We start from the raw sequence: 22,681 nt of genomic DNA, 5'->3' as shown, positions 1-22,681 counted from the left end.
TTCTTCATTTTTGTCTCACTGGCTATCGTGCCAAATCTATACAACTTTACACGTATTGTCACGGTGCCACTCCGCTGTCACTTCCGTAGCCAAGCGTTCTACAATCATCAACGCTAATAAAACAAAAAAGTATAGAAATGACATATCCTAGCGATAAGTCTATAATCAGGTTCTGTCACGCCCGTAGCTGATTTTTTGCAAGCGTTAATGACTGTAGAAAAACTTCTTGGTTACGGACCCTGGTTGCTACCGCTGTCAAGGCAAAATTCAATAAATTCCAAATCAACACGAGAAAAATTATTTAGAGTAGTTGATATCATAAACAGTGATTGGTAGGAAGGGAAGCCAGAAACCGTGAGCGGTACTGTCTAGCTAATTGGGTTCGCCTTAGACGATACTACGGTTTTATAGAAAAATACGTAAACTAAAGCTTTGTGTAAGCGTTGGTGCCCTTTTTGACATTAATATTGCCTGAAGCCCATCAAGTAACCGTCTTTGCCTTTCAAATCAAATCAGGTAATTTTCCATGTCGAGACGCCTACAATCATTAGGCATTAACAAACATTTTGATTCAAAAGCCATGTCTATTGAAAGGTATGAATATTAATATTTTATGAAAATACTCTATTCAGGGGCCGCAGAACGCTGTCCTCCGTCAATTACCCTGGCAGTGCTAGAGCTTCCAACGATTATAAGAGCCGGTAACAAAATCAATAAGCTTATTGAACAGAATAAAATATTTACTGTGAGACAGGATGGAAAAATATAAACTCTATTTTAAATTATTGCATGAACAAAGGAAACTCAGTACAGGATACAGCTATTGTTTCATCATAAAATCACTTCACTGGCATTTTACCGGAATTGTACATATTTTTAAATACAGGGCCCTTATTGTGTATGATAGTGTAAACGCGTAACGCGGCCGTGTCATGTTATCTTCGAGAAATGTGCGTGGAATGGTATTCTGTAAGCCAAAAAATCTATAGTCCTAAACATGATGCGTTGTGTTACGTGCTTGTTACGCACTGTCAAAATAACGTGCGGGATTGAGAATAAGGCCCCAGGAGTACATCGCGCTTCCCCGTATAACATGTACAATATCATACATTTATCAATCTTAAAAAATGCGCTCGCGGAAAATATATTCGCCGGTGAGCAAATTCTTTGAAATGGTCTTTTACAAAATCTAGTTACAGTGAAGCGTACTTTTAGAAATATTTTATTAAGAGACTTGCATAATCCTTTGATAAATAGTGTAACATATAAAAATGAACAGGTAAGGTTCGAGAGTTTCTATTTAGGATACAATTTCCAAGTTTACCAGCGCGCTTTTATAAATTATATCTTGAATAAACTATATCATCGAAAGAGAACTAACTTTTATGCTGTTAGAGATGGATGGTTTATGTAATCTTTGGTATTAAACAGATTGATACGAAAACTTTGACTTCAAAATAAAATTTTGTTCGAAAATATTATAATTGCGTAGTTGCACTTCATGTGCGGTATGGTATTTGTTCCCGATATGACGATAGGCCCGCACATCATGGGACGGAACACACTTAGCAAAAAATGGGTGCGCTGGTTGCGCCTCTTCCTATGCCTTCGGGGAGAAATGCGTAATGTGTGTAATTTTTAAATGAATTATTTTTTAAAAGTGAACAACACAGGGCCCATTATAGCGAGCGTGACATTTACCGTCATCGTCATCATCTCATCACGAACTATAAAAACTACTACTTCTAACAGACAAAGGGCTACAATGTCGAGAAGGGAAAATCATTTTCCATTTACGGTAATTAGAATGACGGTCGCATCTAATGGTAACCTTACTGCAACGTATTCATGACTACCACCAATAATTTATTCACACGATAGTTTGCAGCCAAGCCAATTGCGCTTCGAAGTACCGTCCGTTTCACGTTTCAAAATGGGACTAATGGCTAAAATGTACGAGAAGCGATCAATTTCTTTTGTTGTGACAGCGCGATCGTAAACAAACCGAATATGCAAGATGAGAAATTGGACTAATGGTATAATTGGTAGTTTATACCCAAAAAAAAAATAAAGGAAGAAAGTACCTTTTTGAATTTTATTTTAACACTATCTGTACCCGGCTTGCGATATAATGCCATATAAATAATAACGCAATAAAGAATAAAAGGTGTAAAGTATGATAAATGAAATATACCAAAATAATATGAAAGCGTAGTAAAGAAAAATCATTAAAAAGCATTTATATATAATTTTTTCGGACCAAGAACCTTCGCGGGCATCCTTAAACACCCTACCAAAGTTTCATCACAATCTAATCAATGGTTTGGAAACGCGAACAGGACAAACATACCAACATTGATTTTTATTTATGTATACATCTAAAAAAATTGCGAGAACCTAATTAAAGATATTTACGCCTGAGTGAATAAACTGAGTTTAATTTGGGGCTCGTGCGACTGTTGCGATAGAGAAGGAGGTCTCTTGTACAATATTGCCTCTCTATTTGCTCCTCTAACTCTCACCCTTCAAAGTTAAAGTTGAGTATTTGCTCTATCTGCATGCCAATTCACTCACCATCGGGTGAAGCGAAGGCATCCATACCGTGCTCTTAAAAAAACTGGAGACAAAAAAAAACTTTCCAGACAAGTTTATATGACACTGTCACTATTTAATTTAAGGCGATACCTCAAGGTCCATTTTCATACATTTTGTTTTACCTTTAATCTGGGTAACTAAAAATTTAATATGACGAAATTTTAAAGGCAGAAATATCCATGATTATTAATTATTTTTACGTTTTTCTTTCAACTGCGAGAACTAATCACTAACTAGACGTGAATTTAAATTCTTTACTTGCCAATACTTGTTTAGTTACCCAGATTAAAGGTAAAACAAAATGTATGAAAATGGACCTTGAGGTATCGCCTTAAGGATAATAACTAATCTATAACTAATAAGAAAAAGCGGCGATAGCCTAGTTGTGGAACGGACTGCCGAGACGAATGTCAGCAGGTTCAAAACAGAAGGGCACAGACCTCTTGTCTTTTCTAAAATGATGTGTGTATTCTTTGTGAATTATCGCTTGCCTTAATAGTGAAGGAAAATATCGTGAGGAAACCTGCACACCTGAGCAGTTCTCTATAGGAATTTTGAAGGTGTGTGAAGTCTACCAATCCGCACTAGGCCAGCATGGTGGACTATGGCCTAATCCCTCTCAGTTGTAAAGGACGCCCGTGCCCAACAGTGGGACAGTATATAATACAGGGCTGATATTATTTAATAACTAATCTGCAGACAAAATACTGTTTATATTCTTAAATGCGTTTTCTGCTAATATCTTCTACTTACTCCATCTCATTTATTTTAGTAAATAAAAAGCTATTGGCTTATACGGAATGCCTATTGATCGATCGAACTCAGTTGATAATATCTGTTTAGTCTAAACAAGAAAATTACACGAAAATAATAATTAATTCCCGACTAAATGAAATAAGATGTTCAAGTACCTCGTTAAAAGGCTTTTGATTTAATAGCAAATAACTATTCGAGGAACACGGGGCTCAAAATAATATTTCTAAGCACGTCCAACTAATAACCTAACACTTTGTCTAGCCAATACACGGCCCATGGCGGCAAGCTCAGCGTAGTAACATATTCTCATGAATTGAGAACGGCGATTCTAAAACAAAACACTCAGGAATATAGCATACATAGCAACGCTCCTTAATACATCAGAAATGAAGATGTTCATCGTGACCTCAAAGTGGACTACATTACAAATATGGCAAAGAAAGTATTCCGAAGCTCATGAACATAGACTCCATCATCATGTGAACGTCGAGGTATTCTAACTCCTTAAAAACGCTCACCTAGGATGAAGACTTAAGATGACAAATCTTCAAGTTCCTGTGGTCGACAGTGTAATATAGTGCGGTGAGAGATATTTAAAAAGAACACGCAAACAATATGACAAGACAATAAGACAATAAGAAAATGTGATTTAATATATTCCTAAACATAGTCTTATTAGTAGTCTAGATGAAAAAAAAAATGATGTATTGCGTTCAATACAAGAAAAGCACACGAATTATGTACCAGTGGCGAAGGGTGACATCTTACAAAAGGTAATATCGCGGCCAATTTAATAGAAAAAAAAAAACAAGACAAACATAAATAAACCTAAAAAGGGAAGCCGATAGGAATCGGGCTGAATGGACGCTTCGCCACTGTTATGTACCTTGTATTGATAAAGATTGACACACCGACACTGATTATAATTTTAAACCTAAAAATCTCCTAATTTCCAGAACAGACAGCCAACAAGCTTAAACAGAATCTGCCAACATAAAATTATACCCACAAACTAACTAAGTTAAGCACTAAAAAAGGATTTTTGGAAATTCAACGACTAAAATGAAGTAGTCGTGGCCTAATGGGTATAACAAACGCCTGGGTAAGAACCAACTGCTGGACATATCACAAAATCTAAACCAGGAGCTAACGGAACAGCATATCCGAACAATAAATACGAATATTCATGACGATGTAAATACACAATCCGAACTCAAAGCATAATTGTTAACAGTGTTAAACATTCCTACGCTTTTCCGAGCTGAAAGGCGACAGGTGCGCGCTGCGCTGCAATTTTGACAAAGGGCACAGACAAATATTATGGGAAACTGTCCATATGATATTAAACATTTGCGATTTCACACGCATTTACACGGTTTTATTTGAGAAGATCTCTGAAAGGTATCGTTATGTATTTTTCGTTAGGATTTTATTTATTTTTATATTGACACGACGAAACCATCCCAGTACACCTAATGGTAAATGGAGTAGGATTCAGTTAGTATCGAATCACGAGAGATTTGCCGCTCACCAGTCGCCACTATTATGGCGGCCTTTTTCCATGGAGTAACTAGATCGGCGTAAGTTATTCAGTCCCTAGCAAACTCGACTGCCAATAGCCAAGATGCCTTTGTGCAATCGTTAACGCTTTATGTATGGGAATGACATATCCTGGCGATATACTTATCGTTAGAATATGTCATTCCCTTTGTTTTATTTAGCGTTAATGACTGTAGAGACGTGTTGGCTGTGACCTCTCATTCCCATAGAGCGTCTTATCGTGTAAGTCAGTTGATCTAAGTAAATCCTAAAGGAAGGTACTCACCCGCCTGGCTGTACTCGTCGGCCGCCGAATCGTAGTCCGGCTTCCAGCGCAGGAAAGAAGTCTTCATGCTGTAAAAACAACACTTTTATAGAACTTATTTACTTGCAGCTAAGGCGTATTATCGCGCACGGTATGTTTGTTTATTAAAGAATTAAAGCGTAATTATTTTTTTCACTGCAGGACATTGCACAAAAGTAATTAATTAGTCTTGTAGAATCATAAAAGACTGCAATGTTTTTATACAAAGCATTTAAAAACAAAAGAATATTTGATACAGACGTGAGATATTTCTTTACAGTTAAATCAGATGAAAAATACAGAGTATTTTGTAAATATATAGCAGCTAGCTCCGCCCTCGCGCAAACTATATATATATCCAAGTACATCCTAATCCAAGTAATAGTACAAAAGTTTATGAAAATGTTTGTATAATAATCACACATGCACAGTTGATTTGGATAACCCAACGTAGTTTGGCTTAACATAATACATTTCTAAATAAGTTTTATACAGAAATGCACCTCATTTTTCCGTCGTTATAAGAGAGCCGAGCGAGATACAAACTTTCTTTTCTGAGGGACCGACTTTTTAATAAGGTATCTCTAAGTTACTATGAGATGCAGTGCGGATTTGCCGAGCTTGCATAAAAAAATGTTATCAAGAAACCCAACCCCGATCTATGAAGGGTGGTAATAAAAAAAATACTTCTACATTCCTAATGCAACAGGTATTGGACTATGTTCACCGTACTTTATCCATTCCCTAACCTATATGATTATGCATATAATGAAATCGTAGTTTTGGTGACTGTATATTAAAATTTATTAGAAAAAATACCTTCAACGCGTAAGGAATGGGTAGTAAAAACGTGAAACAAGCAACGTAAACTTAAGAGCGGAGCATCAATGAAAAATGTTGCAAAACGGATAATTTTATTCCTATTCAGTTTCCGTTGCGTGTTCTGCATAAACTGTTAAAGTTATGCAACAATCATGTATGACGAAATTGTTCGCCTTAAAAAGTTCAGAAAATATATTATAAAACAACCTCCCCGCCCCGTCTGTCTGATCGCCATGAACTCAAAAATGGGCATGACATAGGCTTCTTTCTGTCATGGGGAAAAATATGTTATGAGTTTTATGCCGGAAAATTCTCTCACGCGGCCGAAACAGCGAGCAAAAAAAGTTTATATATACAAATTTTGTAAAATAAAATAATAATCCAACATTTCTTACTACATATATGTATCATAGTCAATCACGTGTTTGTTGCATTGTTCCCAAAATGTATCACAATACAATACGCAGATTGCTAATAACCAGTACATACACGTAATTACTAATTTAACTTAATCACAACCTGATACATCGTGTTACAGTGTACCAAATTAATTCCAATACTGCAACCTGAATATTAATTAACTACAGCCGACGCACTATCACGGCCGACGTCCATGCACGTTCAATATTCAGTTCAATAGACGCCAAACAAATTAATATAACAATAGGTGGTAAATTGCAATGCACTACGTAACATTATTAGACCGACGTTGGGTGGGTACAAGGGAATAATCAAAGGCAGGACTTCATTAATTTAAGGCCGTATGTGCTTCACTGGAGATTATGCAGCCTGTGGCTGTGCTGACGACCTGTCATGACCCATTATCGATTCGAAATACAATATTCAGGAATTTGTTTCAACATTCACTATCAATTCAAACTTCATTAAGGGTAATTCTCATATAGCATTTACGTTTTTATTTATATTTAGTTGAGGCCGATGGTCAGCAGTGTACTTCATATTGCTGATGATTACCAAACCTTTATGTTCGTCAGTTATATTATGTCTATATAAAATTCGAGTGACGTTATGGATTATTTTATTTATACTCAATACATCGCATAATATATTTGTTTTTTTTTAATGTCCATGGAAGGAACCGCCGGTCTCACACAACATTCAGACATCCTAAATATTGTATTAATTAGTCTAACAATCTAAATTCCGACATATCTTTAAGCGACATACACACAATTATTCAACACCCCGCGATTTCCATCTTCATTTCTCAGATTCAGCAGTCTTTAAAAAAACTCATTTTTTTCGGCGCTTTACTATTTTACTGGCCAGTTTATTTTACAGACTTCTTTATGTTTTTTTTCATTAATTTCATAGCGAGTGGACATTTTGGTGTCCTCGATAGGAATTAATTAATTAAACATTATTGAAGGGTTACACAATCAGTGTTGGTTTTCTGACTCTAAAATCTTTTAACTTAGTTAATGATAGAACATAGTCCTAACCCCGTCTAACACCAAAGGGGCCAGGAGTGGCTGAAAACCAGCGCTGGCAGAGTTTCACAGCTCAGACAGCATTTAGCTGAGCCACTTCCTTTTGCCATTTTTATTTGTAAGATTTTTTTAATTTCTGTAATAGTTTTAATTTTGGTAATAAACATTTTTATTATAATTATAACTAATAAACAGTGCCTGACTAATCTAAACATCGAATATTTGTAAACATTTTCACTTTTTATTACAAATAGTTTTTTAAAATATTATTCTCCCGAAAATTATTTTTTTATTATACATAGTCAATATTCGACTAACTTACCGCTTAGGCTTATGGTAATTATTCGATCTATATACATATTCGTGTTTACTGTAGAGTAAGGATTAAACGAATCACCATCGACGTATAAAGACGTTCCTTACCTTTAATTAAAATTTAACAATACAACTAAATATAACGTGGGGTTCCACGTTTCCAATAACAAATATTAAATCCCCTCTTGTAACACACACGTTAATAAACCTATCCGGATCCAATTTTAATTAGTGTACCGCTCAAAGAGTGGACGATACGTTCACATGCAAAGGGGCCTTTTGACCGATGCTCGGACTGTCCCGTTGTGTATTTGCTGTGCCGGCCCCGATCCACTCGTACCGATGGATATTAAATTCCTATTGCAGTCAGACAATATGCAATTCTATTGAGAGCTTACCTGTCCCTCGATTGTCGACATATTGCTACTGAAATATTGTGTTTCTATTATTGTATTGAAAAGGAAAACATAGAGTTCGCTACATTTGATTCAGATAAATTGAATGAACTACAAATGTAACCGTGTGGAAACCAACAATGTGCTTTAGACTTGTTATATTATTGATATAGATTTAAAGTTCGTGAGATTGTTGCGGGAAATGTCTGAGGTAAATGGGATACATTTTATTTAAATTAATAACATTTCATTAAGGACTTTGCCGAGTGCAGTTCATATTCTAGCCATAATAGTAAATTAAGGTATTGATTTTAAGGCGTATTAAAAAAAAAAAAATCTTAAAATTAATGTGAGCATACAGAACTTAATAAAAAAACAATAGATTAAATTAAAAGCCCTTGAAATATTTTGTGGAATAAAGATGGTAGGTAAAAACTAGGTACTCATCGCTTACAACTTTAATCATAAATAATCTGACTTAAAAAGGTCATACAAGTATTAGTTTCAAAACACTAATTAAAATACGAGTAGCATAAAGAGCGAATACAAACTTGTTATCCGAAGCCCTCACGCAAGCCGAATCCCACTTGTTTTCAGCCAATGCTCGTTATATGAAAAACTTTTAGAGTGGCCCAATTATACGGCTTCCTATCCATGCAATACAAAGAGAGAACTTCTAATATAATTGCATTTACGTAGGCAACGGACGGCCTTTACTGCAGGTTGCCTAGTTTCCGCACCGTGCAATCACCCTCCTCCCTCCCTGCACTTCCTGAATCATTTCCCGCAGTCTGGATATGACAGGCGGTTAATAGTTATAATTTCTATCACCGTGTAATGGTATGGCGAATGATGGTGCGAAGTCCGAGCAAAATACACGGCGCAATAAACAATTTATCTAGATATTTTAAAGTGTAAGCGACAATTTGTAGGTATGTTAAACAAACTTAATACTGAATGGTTATAGGTATCAGACAGGTTCATTTATTAAAATTGGCAATTGATAGTCTTCCTTGTGGCGACACATTTAAAGAAATTTGCAAACTTCGGTCTCTGTTTGTTTACTTTAGCCCAGTTTGTTAAGCCGATTTATTCCTTACATTTAACAGAAGTTGTGTTAAGTTTGAAACAACTTCCAAACACGTTTGTACATTGAGTATTTATAACATGTAATCTGATTTGTCACACTACATCGGCGCCATGGCGACTCGCGGCTTTTGATACCAAATAACTCTTCGTAACCTTGTTAACAGGTTAAACAGTTTTCTCATAATAAAAGTCTAATAAAAATCACATAAGCTTCCCCTAAGGATTTCCAGAGCGGCCTGTTGGAGGGGCCCTGCAGGGTCTTGTTACGACATTTAGTGACATTTAATGTCTCGGGAAATAAGATTATATCATGGATTATGTAACAAAATCTAGATATAACTATAAATATATAATCATAACAGTATACGAGTAAATGTCTATCAAGATTTTTGTATACGATAACTATAGATTTTTCAGCAATAAACAAAAAAAATACGCTTATATACTTGAAGGGTTACGAAGAAGTGCAATCAGGGCAACCACTGTTCGCTTCGTATGTTCCATACCATGATGTGATTAGGAGTGTATCGCCAGTTTCCGGCTGATACTGTACAGGAAAAGTTATCGTTGTCCGACACCAAATTTAAACCTGGGATCTAGTACCGCGCACGTAACACAAGTGTGCCGCCGAAGCCGTTAGAAGGAATGTGTAGTCATGTAATTCAATAGCCATTATGAATATAATCAATTCAAGTTATTAATTAACGATTGCCTGCGTCCGACTCAAAAAATATTGCTACTTTTTTGCGCAAGCTTTCAACTTCTAAAATTTGTCATAAAATCATAGTTCGTTTAAATTACTTAACTATAAGGTGGGACTTTGGTGATGCTAGTTGTCAGTTTGTCACAAAATTGGTCCCTGAAATTATTATTGTAATACTAGTAGCCTGAGTGTGTAAGCTAATCAGCGGCCTGCGTTATTTATTTTAACAATATTTTTTTTAGTAAAAGCGGCAACTTTTATATCGCAGAATCGATTTTGCTAGCCTTAGTGGTCTCACACCTTTCTTTAACGCGTCACAAAGTTACCCCGAATACGGGGTCAACATTTACGAAAGTTTTAACACAGAAAAAGTAGTTCATTAAGTAGGCCGAAATTTGACTAGGAGGGATTCATTCAAATAGTTGTTTAATTATATTATATAATCTGTGGTCGCCCCTTCACCAAAGCTTAATAGAGCTTGCCGAATAATTAACAGTGATGAATGGAAACAGTTGCGCATCGTCGCAACTGGGCTCTTAAATTACAATGCCTAAATAACCACTAGCACTGAATACTACTACAATTTTCGGCACCAAAAGACGAAGGATGTGTACAAAAACTTTAATGTTACGCGTCAAAAATGCCTTTAAATAATAAAATATTTAGAATCACATCAATTATGGGCAATTGGGGCTTAAAGGCGTATTCCTCAAATAAATGTACGCAACGAAATAGTTTTTTTTGAAATATCGGTACGAAATTGTCTGCCTCAGTTGACTTTCTTTTTATAACACTCGTTTTATTAAATCATAATATATTGCATTAACGTACTAAGTGTTAAGACTAACAATAAAAACAAATGAGGTAGTAAAAATCGTAGTACTATTTTGTGAGAAATACTCAAATAACACAATTTGTTCATTGAATGGTACCTGTATATAGGGTTATTGTAAAATATGCATCTCTTTTACCGTTTACTGTAACAAAATACCAGAAATTCTGAGCCTTTTTGTAATCCTGGCCTGTCAATAACTATCTGTTTTTATGTGGGATTTTCAAGTAAATCAATATACTGTGGCGAAAGGTGAACTTTTCCCTAAGGGAACCCGACACAACATAATAAATAGTAACATGCATAAATGCGGTCTACAAATCTTTTTAATGGTAATTACATTCTATGGAGTATTATTCGTATGGAGCTGAGACTTGGACACAGAGCTGCAGGCCGCAAACGCATTGACGCCTTTGATAAGTGCTGGAGAAAGATGCTCTGTATCCCTTGGACATGCATTTCGGACTAACATCTCCGTATTGCGAGAACTCAAAATCTCCTCGCGGCTATCATCGGACTGCCTGCGCGGAATCTTGGATTACTTTTTTTTTTGAATGACGAGACGAGCTTGCCGTTCGCCTGATGGTAAGTGATACGACCGCCCATAAACAGTAGAAACACCATCCAACACCTTGAATTACAAAGTATTGTTTGGTATTCCACTGCGCTCGCCATCGTGAGACATGAGATATTAAGTCTCATTATGTCCAGTAGTTACACTGGCTACAATGTTCTTCAAACCGAAATAAAACAGTAACTACACACTGCTGCTTGGCGTCAGAAATAGTCGTTCCGGTGGTACCTACCCAGGCGGACTCTCACACACAAGAGATCTAGCACCAGTAACGTACTTCGGTCACATTGGAAGAAAAGACGGTGACAACCTCATGAAGCTCATCATAACCGGCAACGTCGATGGGAGAAGGCCTCGTGGCTGTAGACCAATGCGTTGGTCTGACCAGATCCGCGCTGCTCTTGACTGGACAGTACTGTATCTACAGCGCCCTCCACACCGCCAGAGACAGAAACAGATAGAGAAAGCTTGTTCGTGAGTAAGTGGTACAGAAGGGAGGTCACATCTCTCGATATTGAGGAATACGACGCAAAAAGAGATTCTACATAAAGGGAATCTGGCAGGAATCTGATTATATGGGGCCTTCACCACCAATATGGATACGATTTATTTAACCCGAGACAAAACCATCACCCATCACTGATTATAATTTGCTATTACGTAACAGTATTTGCTATACAAAGGAAACGCTATAGTACAATCCCGAATACATAGTCAAGATAATTTGATATGCATGTTTGCTATTGTCTATAGCCTGTATTCGGACGCATGACTCAAGCATCAATTAACCCGTGTAGATAGGAAGCTTCCACGAACGTGATGCCATCGTATTGACACCATGCGTCACTACTACACACTGCATTGCATTATACTTGTTTTATACTGCCTCAGTGGCGTAGTTGTACTGCAGCGCTTTGGGTCCTGGGTTCGAATGCCAGGTCGGGCAAAGAGATATCATTGGATTTTTCTGCTCAATATTAGCCCAGTATGGAATTTGTGCCCGATATGGCGCTAGGCTCACCCCCCTATCACATCATGGAACACACGTAACAAAAAGTGGTTGCCTTGGTTTTGCCTCTGCCTACCCCTTCGGAAATAAATGCGTGACGTGTGTATATTTTTTTTTTATTTAAAGTTTTGTTATGTAGTGGTTTTTCTAGTGGCTTCCTCAGCAGGAAAGAAATTTCTTTGCTTATAAATTGGTTTTTTAATTCTTTTAAACGAATGGTTCTCTTTTTAACCGACTTCATAAATATAAGGAGGTTCTCAATTTATTGTATTTAATGTATTTTTAATAGTTTTAATGTACAGTAACGTGTATAAGTTTGCAATATTCAATATAAACGTTAATATTTTATATCTAATCTAAATATAAAATGACCTCTGATCTAAAATTTGGATTATAAAATGTCCAATAATAATATTACTTTATTTAATTAATGGCCTTTTGTTTGCATTTCCAAGATAAAATGTAGTTTATATTGTTAAACCGGGGCTTAGTCGGTCTATAATTTTCTTTTCCATAGACTCAGCCGTTTCAAATGAAGAAGAAAGAAAGAAGTTTTATTATTGGCACAAAATGCAGTTATTAAAATTAAGTATTTTTTACAAACAATTAAATTGATGCATCTGTGTTTACTTTAAGAAACATCAAGGAAACTTTTGCATTCCTAATATGAGTATAATAACAATGTAAAAATAATAATACATTTTATCATTACCGACCCATTAAATTAATTTCTTGCACCTTTTCATTAAATTGCACTTGGCTTTGGCCCGTGCCCTGTATACCTCTAAAGAGATAATTATATGTATATATAATAATCATTGTGAATTTATCGTTCGCTTTAACGATGAAGGAAAACATCGTGAGGAAACCTGCACATCTGAGAAGTTCTCTATAGGAATTTCGAAGGTGTGTGAAGTCTACCAATCCGCACTAGGCCAGCGTGGTGGACTAAGGCCTAATCCCTCTCAGTAGTAGAGGAGGCCCGTGCTCAGCAGTGGGCAAGTATATAATACAGGGCTGATAGTATTATTATTATTTATTAATATAATAATAATAATAAGCCTTCTATCCTATACTGCTTACACTATTCTTTTTGCGTTATACGTCTAATTACTATGTATCTCTAAATTCAGTGTGCCTGTTGGCAAATGCCTCTAATTTGTAATATAAGTAAATTAACCTAAAAACAACAGTAATACGGGATAATATTGGGATAACCCAATCCCTCTAACTACGATCTGTTTACTTCGTTTACTTATACCGTTGCACGCTTTGTTAAGATGTTGTCTAGTGCATTGTTTAGAAATTCGCTCGCAATTACGTCTCCTTCGTATTAAACTTTTAATTAAAGAGATATTTTAGATACGATGAAAATCGTGTTTGTTACAATTTTCGTAACGAAACCTTGAAGGCTTAGGAATTGTACGTTAATTATAAGAATTTATGGTAGTGTAATAATAAAATGTAATACATACACTTACAGTAACGCCTTTTATCCCTAGAAGGGTAGGCAGAAGCGCAACTGATTCACACAATTTCCGCCTAGAATATTCTATCCCATAATAAGTGATGAGCCCATTGGCATATCGTTTATAAATTCCAAACTCTGGCTGTTACTGACTAGATATCCGAATATGACTGCCCGACCCAGGAATAGAACCCGAGATCGCAGCATTGCAGTCGTACCGCAATATAAATACGTCACCGATGCGCTCTAAATTTAATTTTGAATCAAAATTATTTAGGGTACATAAATGTGTCTTAATTTAAGTATCGAATACTTAAAATATAAATAAAGTTTTATATTTAATACATATATACTCTGTAGCTTTATATACTTAACTTAATGTAAACAATAAAGTACATGATACCTGGAGAGTCAACCTCTTCTAACGAGTGTTTGTTTACGTAGACTGTTGTATTTACAAGTCTACTGCGTACATCTAACAAATTAAATTCAGTTTAGGTACGAAACAAATACCCAATTAATTATAATCTAAAACAAAGCATAAAAACTCGTATCGACGCGTGAAAGGCTTATGACTTAAGTGATATTATTTCCGACACAAATATTTGAAATCAGAACTTTTTTCTATTTTTTTTTTACCTAATTAACAAAGTGTTTACAAATTAACTTTACAAAATGTTGCTGAAGTCAATTAGCGTTTCAACTATCAATATACTAATTTTGGTAATGATTTACGTTTACGCGAATGTCAGACTTCAAAATAAACCTATTATGCGCATCTTATCGCGGTTTTTACTATAGTTTTCTCCCGACATTTCGAAGACTGCAGCTTTCGAAGACTGGGCCGTATTGGTCATCTGAAAAGTCAAAGTTACAATGCCCACCTAATTTCCAATAATATATTTTTTTTTATTTTAACTTTTGGTGGTCCGATCTACGGAGAATGAACTCACAGTGTCTTGAAGTCTGACAGCCGGTCTTTTGGGTTCCACCTCCGCAAGAACCGGGTATATACAAGATACATTACGACTGTAGCCTCTCTTATATCGGCCAAACAAAAAGAAATATAGGGACCTGCGTAAAAAAAGATACAGCTGACGTGAAACACCGACGCTCTATGATGTCTACGATTGCTGAACACTCAGAAGGAGGCCCCGATCATTATCTAGGGCTAGACCAGCCACAAATCCTTGCCAAGGAACACCGATACCTACCTAGGATGAATCGTGAGGGTATTGAAATTAAAAAAACATCCGAATTTTAACAGAGCAGATGGTTGGAAGCTTACACAAGCCTGGGATCCAGTTCTATATTAAATTAAATCGGAACCTAAAACACCGGATGCCAGACTTCAAGACATTGTGCGCTTATTCTGCGTAGATCGGACTACCAATAGCTAAAATTAAAAAAAAAATATATAATTGAAAAATGTACATAGATATCCTTTGACTTTTCGGATAACCAACACCTCATTCCGCTGCGTGACCGTGAAAGCTGCAGTCTTCGAAATGTCGGGAGAAAATTATAATATCAAAACCGCGATAAAATCCGCAAAATAGTTTTATTTTAATAAATAAATTTCGATAATGGGTGTCTAGTTAACCGACTCAATAAAATGTCGGTAAATTTTAATGAAGTGGTACGTGCCAGTTGTTTTCTTCAATTTCATAGGGTTATCTATTACTATCCATTGTAACAATATTTAGAGTGCCTGGCGATTTAGGTATTTTTCAGTTGATAGATCGCGATTCTATATAACAACATTGTTTGAATAACTAATTATACTAACACTTATAAATGAATAATTATAACTTTTAAATAACCAAATATCTTTGACAAGAACAACTGTGTAAAGTGATGTAGGTTATAAATATATTTAAGTGTTTTTATTAAGCCGTATTTCGTAAAGGTAAATAACGGTCAGGTAAAATACCTTTTTTACGATTTCTTGGAATATAGATGAAATTTAGCAGAGATAATCCGCCATGATGCGGTCTCGGGAGATTTTAAATCCGATAAAAGGCAGTTACCCGGGAGCGGAATACTAAAGCGATTATATAATAAGTAATTTATACTTCGGAATTTGTGTTCTAGGATTATTCTAAGGGATAATCCTTTCACCACAATGTGTATTCTATTTAATCATAAGGGCTTCATGTAGTTTTTGTAACACGGCCGGACACTAAGGGTCTACTTCGAAAAACGAACATCGAAACGATGAAACGACGAACTTCGGATACTCTACTACCAAATTACTTCGGATCCGTCACCCTTCTGTAGATTACCTTAGTGGTAGGATCAATTTCCCGTATATTTTTTTGCAGAAAGCAGCAGAACTTTACCCTCGCAGATAGTTTTAAAAAGGGATGGTATAAGTTCTTATAAATTCCATATCTGAAATATTGCGATGAACCGATCGGATCCGTCTTCGAATCCGTCATCGGATCCGTAACACGTCGTAGTAACAAAATGTGCGATCCGTCATCCGATTTCGTTTTTCGAAGTAGACCCTCAGATTATGAGATACGATCATTTAATTTGTATACCCATGTCAAATTGCAACCTACTAGTTCTAACTAAGCCATGAATACATACACACGGCGAGTTAGATTATTAAAATATACTATTAATTTGAAAAATGAATCTATATATCAGACATACAGAATAGTTAGTTATAGACCGGCTATCAGGACCAAATTTGTGCTCCTAAAGCTATTACCAATTGTGTATAAGTCGCTGTCTTATTGAAAATATCCGTGTGACAAGATGTCACAGCGTCCTTAGATATTGATACAAAAATGACATAGTTACAGAAAATATGCTAATACGCGTATTAAAGACGTACAAATCAATATGAAGTATTTTAGATTGATGTTTTGCTATTTCACAGTAGACTTGGTAACCATCGCCTGTGCGCAAAATTTTTGTATGACAATCTTCCCAATGTCCTCTCTATACAATCTTAGAACTCTGCTATATATCCTCGTTTCGATCAAATGGAGAAGGCCGCGTTCTTACTGACCCAGAGGACGATATAACTCTGGCAATCCGCCTCAAGCACGAGCAGCTCCAAAAGCTCAATCACTCCACACGACCGCAGCCTCGTCCTCGCCGCGTTCCCCGTCCCCCCCGACCCTTCTGATAATTCCGGCCCGCGTGCCGACGCAAACTAGGTAAACTGATAGGTCGCTTGCGCACCTCTCGCGGTTCCCATAATCGTTGATGTCTCATCCTCTGTCAGTGGCCGTCCTGAGCCGAGGCCGTGACCCTTTAGAAGGTCGCCCTCAGCATGGCCACTTAAGGGCTCGCAGTGCCTAAAGCACTCACCCGCAAGACCGGTGTGTTGTATAAGCCGGCCCTGCCAAGCCAGCAAACGTCAAAATCAACAAAAAAAAATTGCTATAAGTATAAAAAACCGGCCAAGTGCGAGTCGGAGTCGCGCTCCGAGGGTTCCGTACAAACCTGTTGGTATATAAGTAAAAGTTCAACCATCGCGACAATCGAGTCATAGTTATGGTATTTTTATTGCAAAATGAAATCCATAACATATGGAAAGCTGGATGAGCATAAATTAAAGACAAAGGTCTAAAAATGTATAGTTTTCGATTTTTTTTCTTTATATGTGCTATAAAGCCTTGGTTTACGCCAAATTTCAAGATTCTAGGTCTACTGGAAGTATCCTTGTAGGGTTTGATTCCCTTACGAGTTTCGAAAATTTGTAGCATAAACGGCCGTATCATTTGATTGCGTTGGCTTAGAAGTTTGATGTTTTCAAAGCTACAAGGGACAGTAGCCCTGAGAATTTGATATAAATTTCAGCTCAATACCACCACGCGTTCCTGAGAAAAAGGGTCTTGACAGACGGACGGACGACCGGACAGAGGAACAACAAGGTGATCTTATAAGGGTTCCGTTTTTTCCTTTTAAGGTACTGGACCCTAAAAATGATTATAGACGATAATCTCTGAAGGTACTTTTTAAAATGTCGGAGTTTGAGGGATCAAGTGTGTAAGTGATAACACGGGCGGAACCGCGGGCATAAAATCTCGTAAAAATACCTATTTGCCTAAAATAGTGACGCGTTTCTGTAATAATGTAATTATGTAAAATTTACCATCCATAATTATATATATTATTATATAAAGTCAGAGAGTTTTCTTGTTTGTTTGATCGCATGCAAAAAGCATGAGTGGTGGAATTGTTCCTCTTAAAAAAATCTATAACTATACAAAGCTTAAGAGTTTGTTTGCTTGTTTGTTTGATGGCCGCAATCTTAGGAACTACTCGTACGAATAAAACAAATCTTTTATTGTTGTATAACCCATTCATTGAAGAAGGGTATTGGCAATATATAATCACGCTATGACTAATAGAAGCGGGGCATTAAGGAAAAATGTTGCAAAAACGGGGACATTTATAACTTTTGAGAGCTTCCATATCGGGCGCTGCGTAAACGGTTAAAGTTATGCAACAACCATGTGTGATGGAGTTATTCGTCTTAAAAAAAAACTAAAAAAACCTATACTATTATATAAAGCTGAAGAGTTTGCATGTTTGTTTGTTTGAACGCGCTAATCTCAGGAATTATAGATTCGAATAAAAAATATTTTAGCGTTGGAAAGCTTATTTATTGGGGAAGACTATAGGGTATATACCGTCACGCTATGACCATTAGGAGCGAAACAGTAATAAGAAGTGTTGCAAGAACGGGCGAAAATGTAGTCCTATATCGACCTATTGTAATCCGTTGCATGCGCTGAATAAACGGTTAAAGTTATGAAATAAATATGTATGACGGAATTGTACCTCTGAAAAAGTTCTAAAAATTATGAATCAAAGTCCCCGCCGCATCTGTCTACCTGTTTACACGCGATCAACTCAAAAAATACCCAACGGAATTGGATGAAATTTAATGTGGAGATAGTTATAAACCCTAGGAAAGACATAGACAAATTTCTAACCCGGAAAACTGTATAACGGGATGTTTATCCCGGAAAACTTGCACGCGGGCGAAGCCGCGGGTAAAAGCTAGTATTTAACCGAAATAAGTACTTTCAGTTATTTTTAATGGTATAAAGGCACTGTTCCTACAATACAGTAGTCTCTGCAACTAGGTATCAACCATTAATAATAATAATATCAGCCCTGTATTATATACTTGCCCACTGCTGAGCACGGGCCTCCTCTACTACTGAGAGGGATTAGGCCTTAGTCCACCACGGTGGCCTAGTGCGGATTGGTAGACTTCACACACCTTCAAAATTCCTATAGAGAACTTCTCAGATGTGCAGGTTTCCTCACGATGTTTTCCTTCACCGTTAAAGCGAACGATACATTCACAAAGAATACACACATGATTTTTTAGAAAAGTCAGAGTTGTGTGCCATTGGTATTTGAACCTGCGGACATTCGTATCGGCAGTCCGTTCCACAGCCAACTAGGCTATCGCCGCTTAAACAATATCAACCAGTATTAAGACATAACTCTTTGACTTTCGATTCAATCCTTACACAATTTCAAAAATCGGGTGTTATGTGAAAATATTAGTATCTGTCATGACTTAGTGAGCCCTCAATCTCTTTGCATTTCTGACATAAAACGGCATAAAATTCGCAATCACAACTACGTATGACAGCGGCGCTAGGTCCCTATTGCCCGATTCCTACTTCCCTTTCATAATTTATATTAAATCCAATTATCATTAGAACGATTTCCAAACCGCATTTATTCATATGAGTACCTATAAGTCGTGTTGGGTTTCCTTGCGGAAAATTTTCACCCTTCACCTGTGATGTGTGATCATTAGATATATTAATTAATGACTCTCCGTCGCAATGTAGAGAATTGTATGCTATAAAATCATACTGCAATAATAAGTATCATAATTATATTTGTAAGTTATTAGAATACTTTTATGACATTCAGCTTTATTTTCACAATACGGACTAATTTATATTTATGTTTATATGAAGTGACGTAATTGTTACGCGTATTTCCTGTCAATTTACTGAAATGTCCTAATCACTACATAGTATAAAACAAAGTCGCTTTCTCTGTCCTTATGTCCCTTTGTATGCTTAAATCTTTAAAACTACGCAACGGATTTTGAAGCTGTTTTTTTTAATAGATAGAGTGATTCAAGAGGAAGGTTTATATGTATAATAACATCCATTAAATAGTGGAGAAATACTGTTATTTTGTTATGTTATACCCGTGCGAAGCCAGAGCGGGCTGCTATGTTTTTATGTACAACATTCTCAGTTTTTCTGTAGTGTATTTAGTATCAGCATTGCACCCGTGCGAAGCCGGGGCGGGTCGCTAGTCTACTATAATAACCTGTTTTAAATACATATTACAGTCACAATTTGACTTTATTGAAAATTTAAGGGATATTTCATGTGAAGGGGGCAGCGAAGAACTATAAAAAATTCAAAATGAACATGGATAACATAATAAGTTATTTTTATTTGTTTGTAGCTTAACAAACTAAACCTGTGTTATGCGCATTACTCCTAAACTATCATGTCCAGACTTAAAAATGTATATATAATTTTAATTTCTATCTAGTATACGCTTTTAATGAATTATGGTGTAATTTTATGATATAGCAATTTTTCTGTTGTATAGACAAATTTCTGTATGTTTGTACTAGGTTGCATACTTACATGCATGTACCTATATTCATTTATTGTAACTATGTAAAGTCTTATTTGCATATGTTATTAATAGCTCCATTTAGGAATCAAAAACAAATTAGATGTAGTTGTTAAAAATCCTTTAATTCAGGTTTAGTACAAAAAAAAAAGAATTTTAAACGTTTTTTTTTTTAAATATAGTAAGTACCTTAACGACATAAACTATCATAATTCATTTATTGTAAATTGTTTGATTTAAGAAACAGCCCCTGAAAAATACCTTTCATCTCCTTCAATTCCCATAATTATATAACTAAACTTTGACTAAAATAAAGTATTATATCTTCTCACTCATGTTTACTAGAACTATGAGTAAGCTCAATATGAATGAGTTTTAGAACCTCTTTTTTTTATTGTCCGCTTCATGTTAAATGCCACTTTAGCAAGATGTTTTATTACTGATTTTGAAAATGCAGTACAATTTCAGCAACTAATACAACCTCGTTATAATATATAATATTATAAAAGTAGAAAAAAATCGGAAATTATTCAGACCGGGAAACAAATAGTTGACAAAACTTGTAAATCTTGTATAATATTCAATGTAGATAGTTAAAAATAAAGAAAGTAGAACAAAAATGTAAAAATGAAAATAGGTAATTCAAAATAAAAATTGGGATTGAATGCATGCCAGTCCTTACTGTTAATTAACGATAATTATATTTATGCCTAGCTCTAAATACACTGTTAATTAAATAAAATCTCAATGAATGAAGGAAAAAACAACATAATAAACTTAATTGAATTTGGAATGCATGTGGGTAAATTAAAAAAGCAAACCATAATGCATGCAAACTTTTTTTAATGAGGTAATGTTTTTAAAAATTCAACTCACCATTTCTCAGCCACCTTGTAATGCTCCTGAGCTTCCTGCAACTTAGTCGACATCGCGCTAGTGAATTGTCAGATGCGGAGGAACTAGAAACACGACTGTTAGCAGCGGTTATACAACACAACTGACGACTAGAACCCACGAAAAATCAATAGGAATGACAAAAACTGAACATTCCACGGGAATCGGGATCTTATTTGACGTTACAGACTAGAATTCAGACATTGACATTTGACGTTTGACGTTTGAAGTTACAAGTCCAGTGCTGCCAGTAATTTAAATTATTATTCTACTAAAAACAAATAGTATCAAAACAATAATTAAATATATTTTAAGCATGTTTGTAGCACGATTTATATACTTACAGATAATATATTACATTAATTTAAATTTAATATAACGGCAATGTTATTTCTAAATTATAACTAAGTTGAAATTTACTTCTTTCTAGCGACTATAGATGGCGGTGTTTATAAAGTTTAATGAGTTGGGGAACACTGGGTAATAACAACTATACCAAAAATAGATAATATTATAATTTCACTACAATAGTTAGTTAATGCAATGTAATAAATAATTATTTATTAAATAACGGATTATTACGCATTCCCTTAAAATAAACTCTCATAAATTACTTACTGCTAGTCAGATCCCGAAAGATCTAAATTCCTATTAAAATACTCTATTTAGCAGTTCGCAACAATGTAAGCTCAGTACTTTAAAAAAATAAGATAGATAAATATATAATCTATGTATATACCTACTTAAAATTGAATCCCTATTTCCCTTGGTCACGCCATAACGCGAGAACGGCTGGAACGATTTCATTATTATTTTTTTTGTTGTGTTAAGTTAATTAAATTAAGGAAGTTGAGCGAAACGTTAGAAAATTTAAGAAAAGTTAATTTCAGCTATTGACAGAATGTGCAAATTCATAGTTAAGACGGGACAACGTCCGTTGGATCAGCTAGTATTTTATAAATATTAATAGCTATCTTTTCGACTAAGCAATCTAGATCTTCGCACAGAACACAGAAATACTTAGTGTCTTTCTTATAAGAGCAGTTTTGTACCTCTTTTTGTGACTAATCTCCTTTCTTAAAACCGAATCTGTGTGTAATGGCCAAGCTGTACTTAGTTTTGTGTAAAGCGCAATACGATAGATAAGTCAGTTTACAGTTTTAAAGAATACATCAATCAATTCTAATTTGTGTCACTAATTTATTACTAATATGCGGGCAGCTCGAATAGGTTGATCTGGAAATGAGAACATGGGTTTACCAGTAGACATACTGCAGCTGA

At 35.6% G+C, this 22,681-nt stretch overlaps 1 protein-coding gene across 2 annotated transcripts in view; it reads right to left on the bottom strand.

Moving 5' to 3' along the window:
• Positions 1 to 21,603, bottom strand: part of LOC115447438 (gamma-soluble NSF attachment protein) — a 62,655-nt gene extending 41,052 nt beyond the window's left edge. For both annotated transcript variants that reach the window (XM_030174479.2, XM_030174480.2), the window contains exons 1-2: positions 21,383 to 21,603; positions 5,177 to 5,244 (exon numbers count right to left, since the gene is read on the bottom strand). In XM_030174479.2, coding sequence (XP_030030339.1) covers positions 5,177 to 5,244; positions 21,383 to 21,435 — 121 coding nt within the window. In that variant the 5' untranslated portion in view covers positions 21,436 to 21,603. The remainder of the gene's footprint in view (positions 1 to 5,176; positions 5,245 to 21,382) is intronic.
• Between the last annotated feature and the right edge of the window lie 1,078 nt (positions 21,604 to 22,681).

This window comes from Manduca sexta, chromosome 27, assembly GCF_014839805.1.
Source record: "Manduca sexta isolate Smith_Timp_Sample1 chromosome 27, JHU_Msex_v1.0, whole genome shotgun sequence".
NCBI lineage: Eukaryota > Metazoa > Arthropoda > Insecta > Lepidoptera > Sphingidae > Manduca > Manduca sexta.
This window is presented reverse-complemented; position numbering and strand designations above follow the sequence as displayed.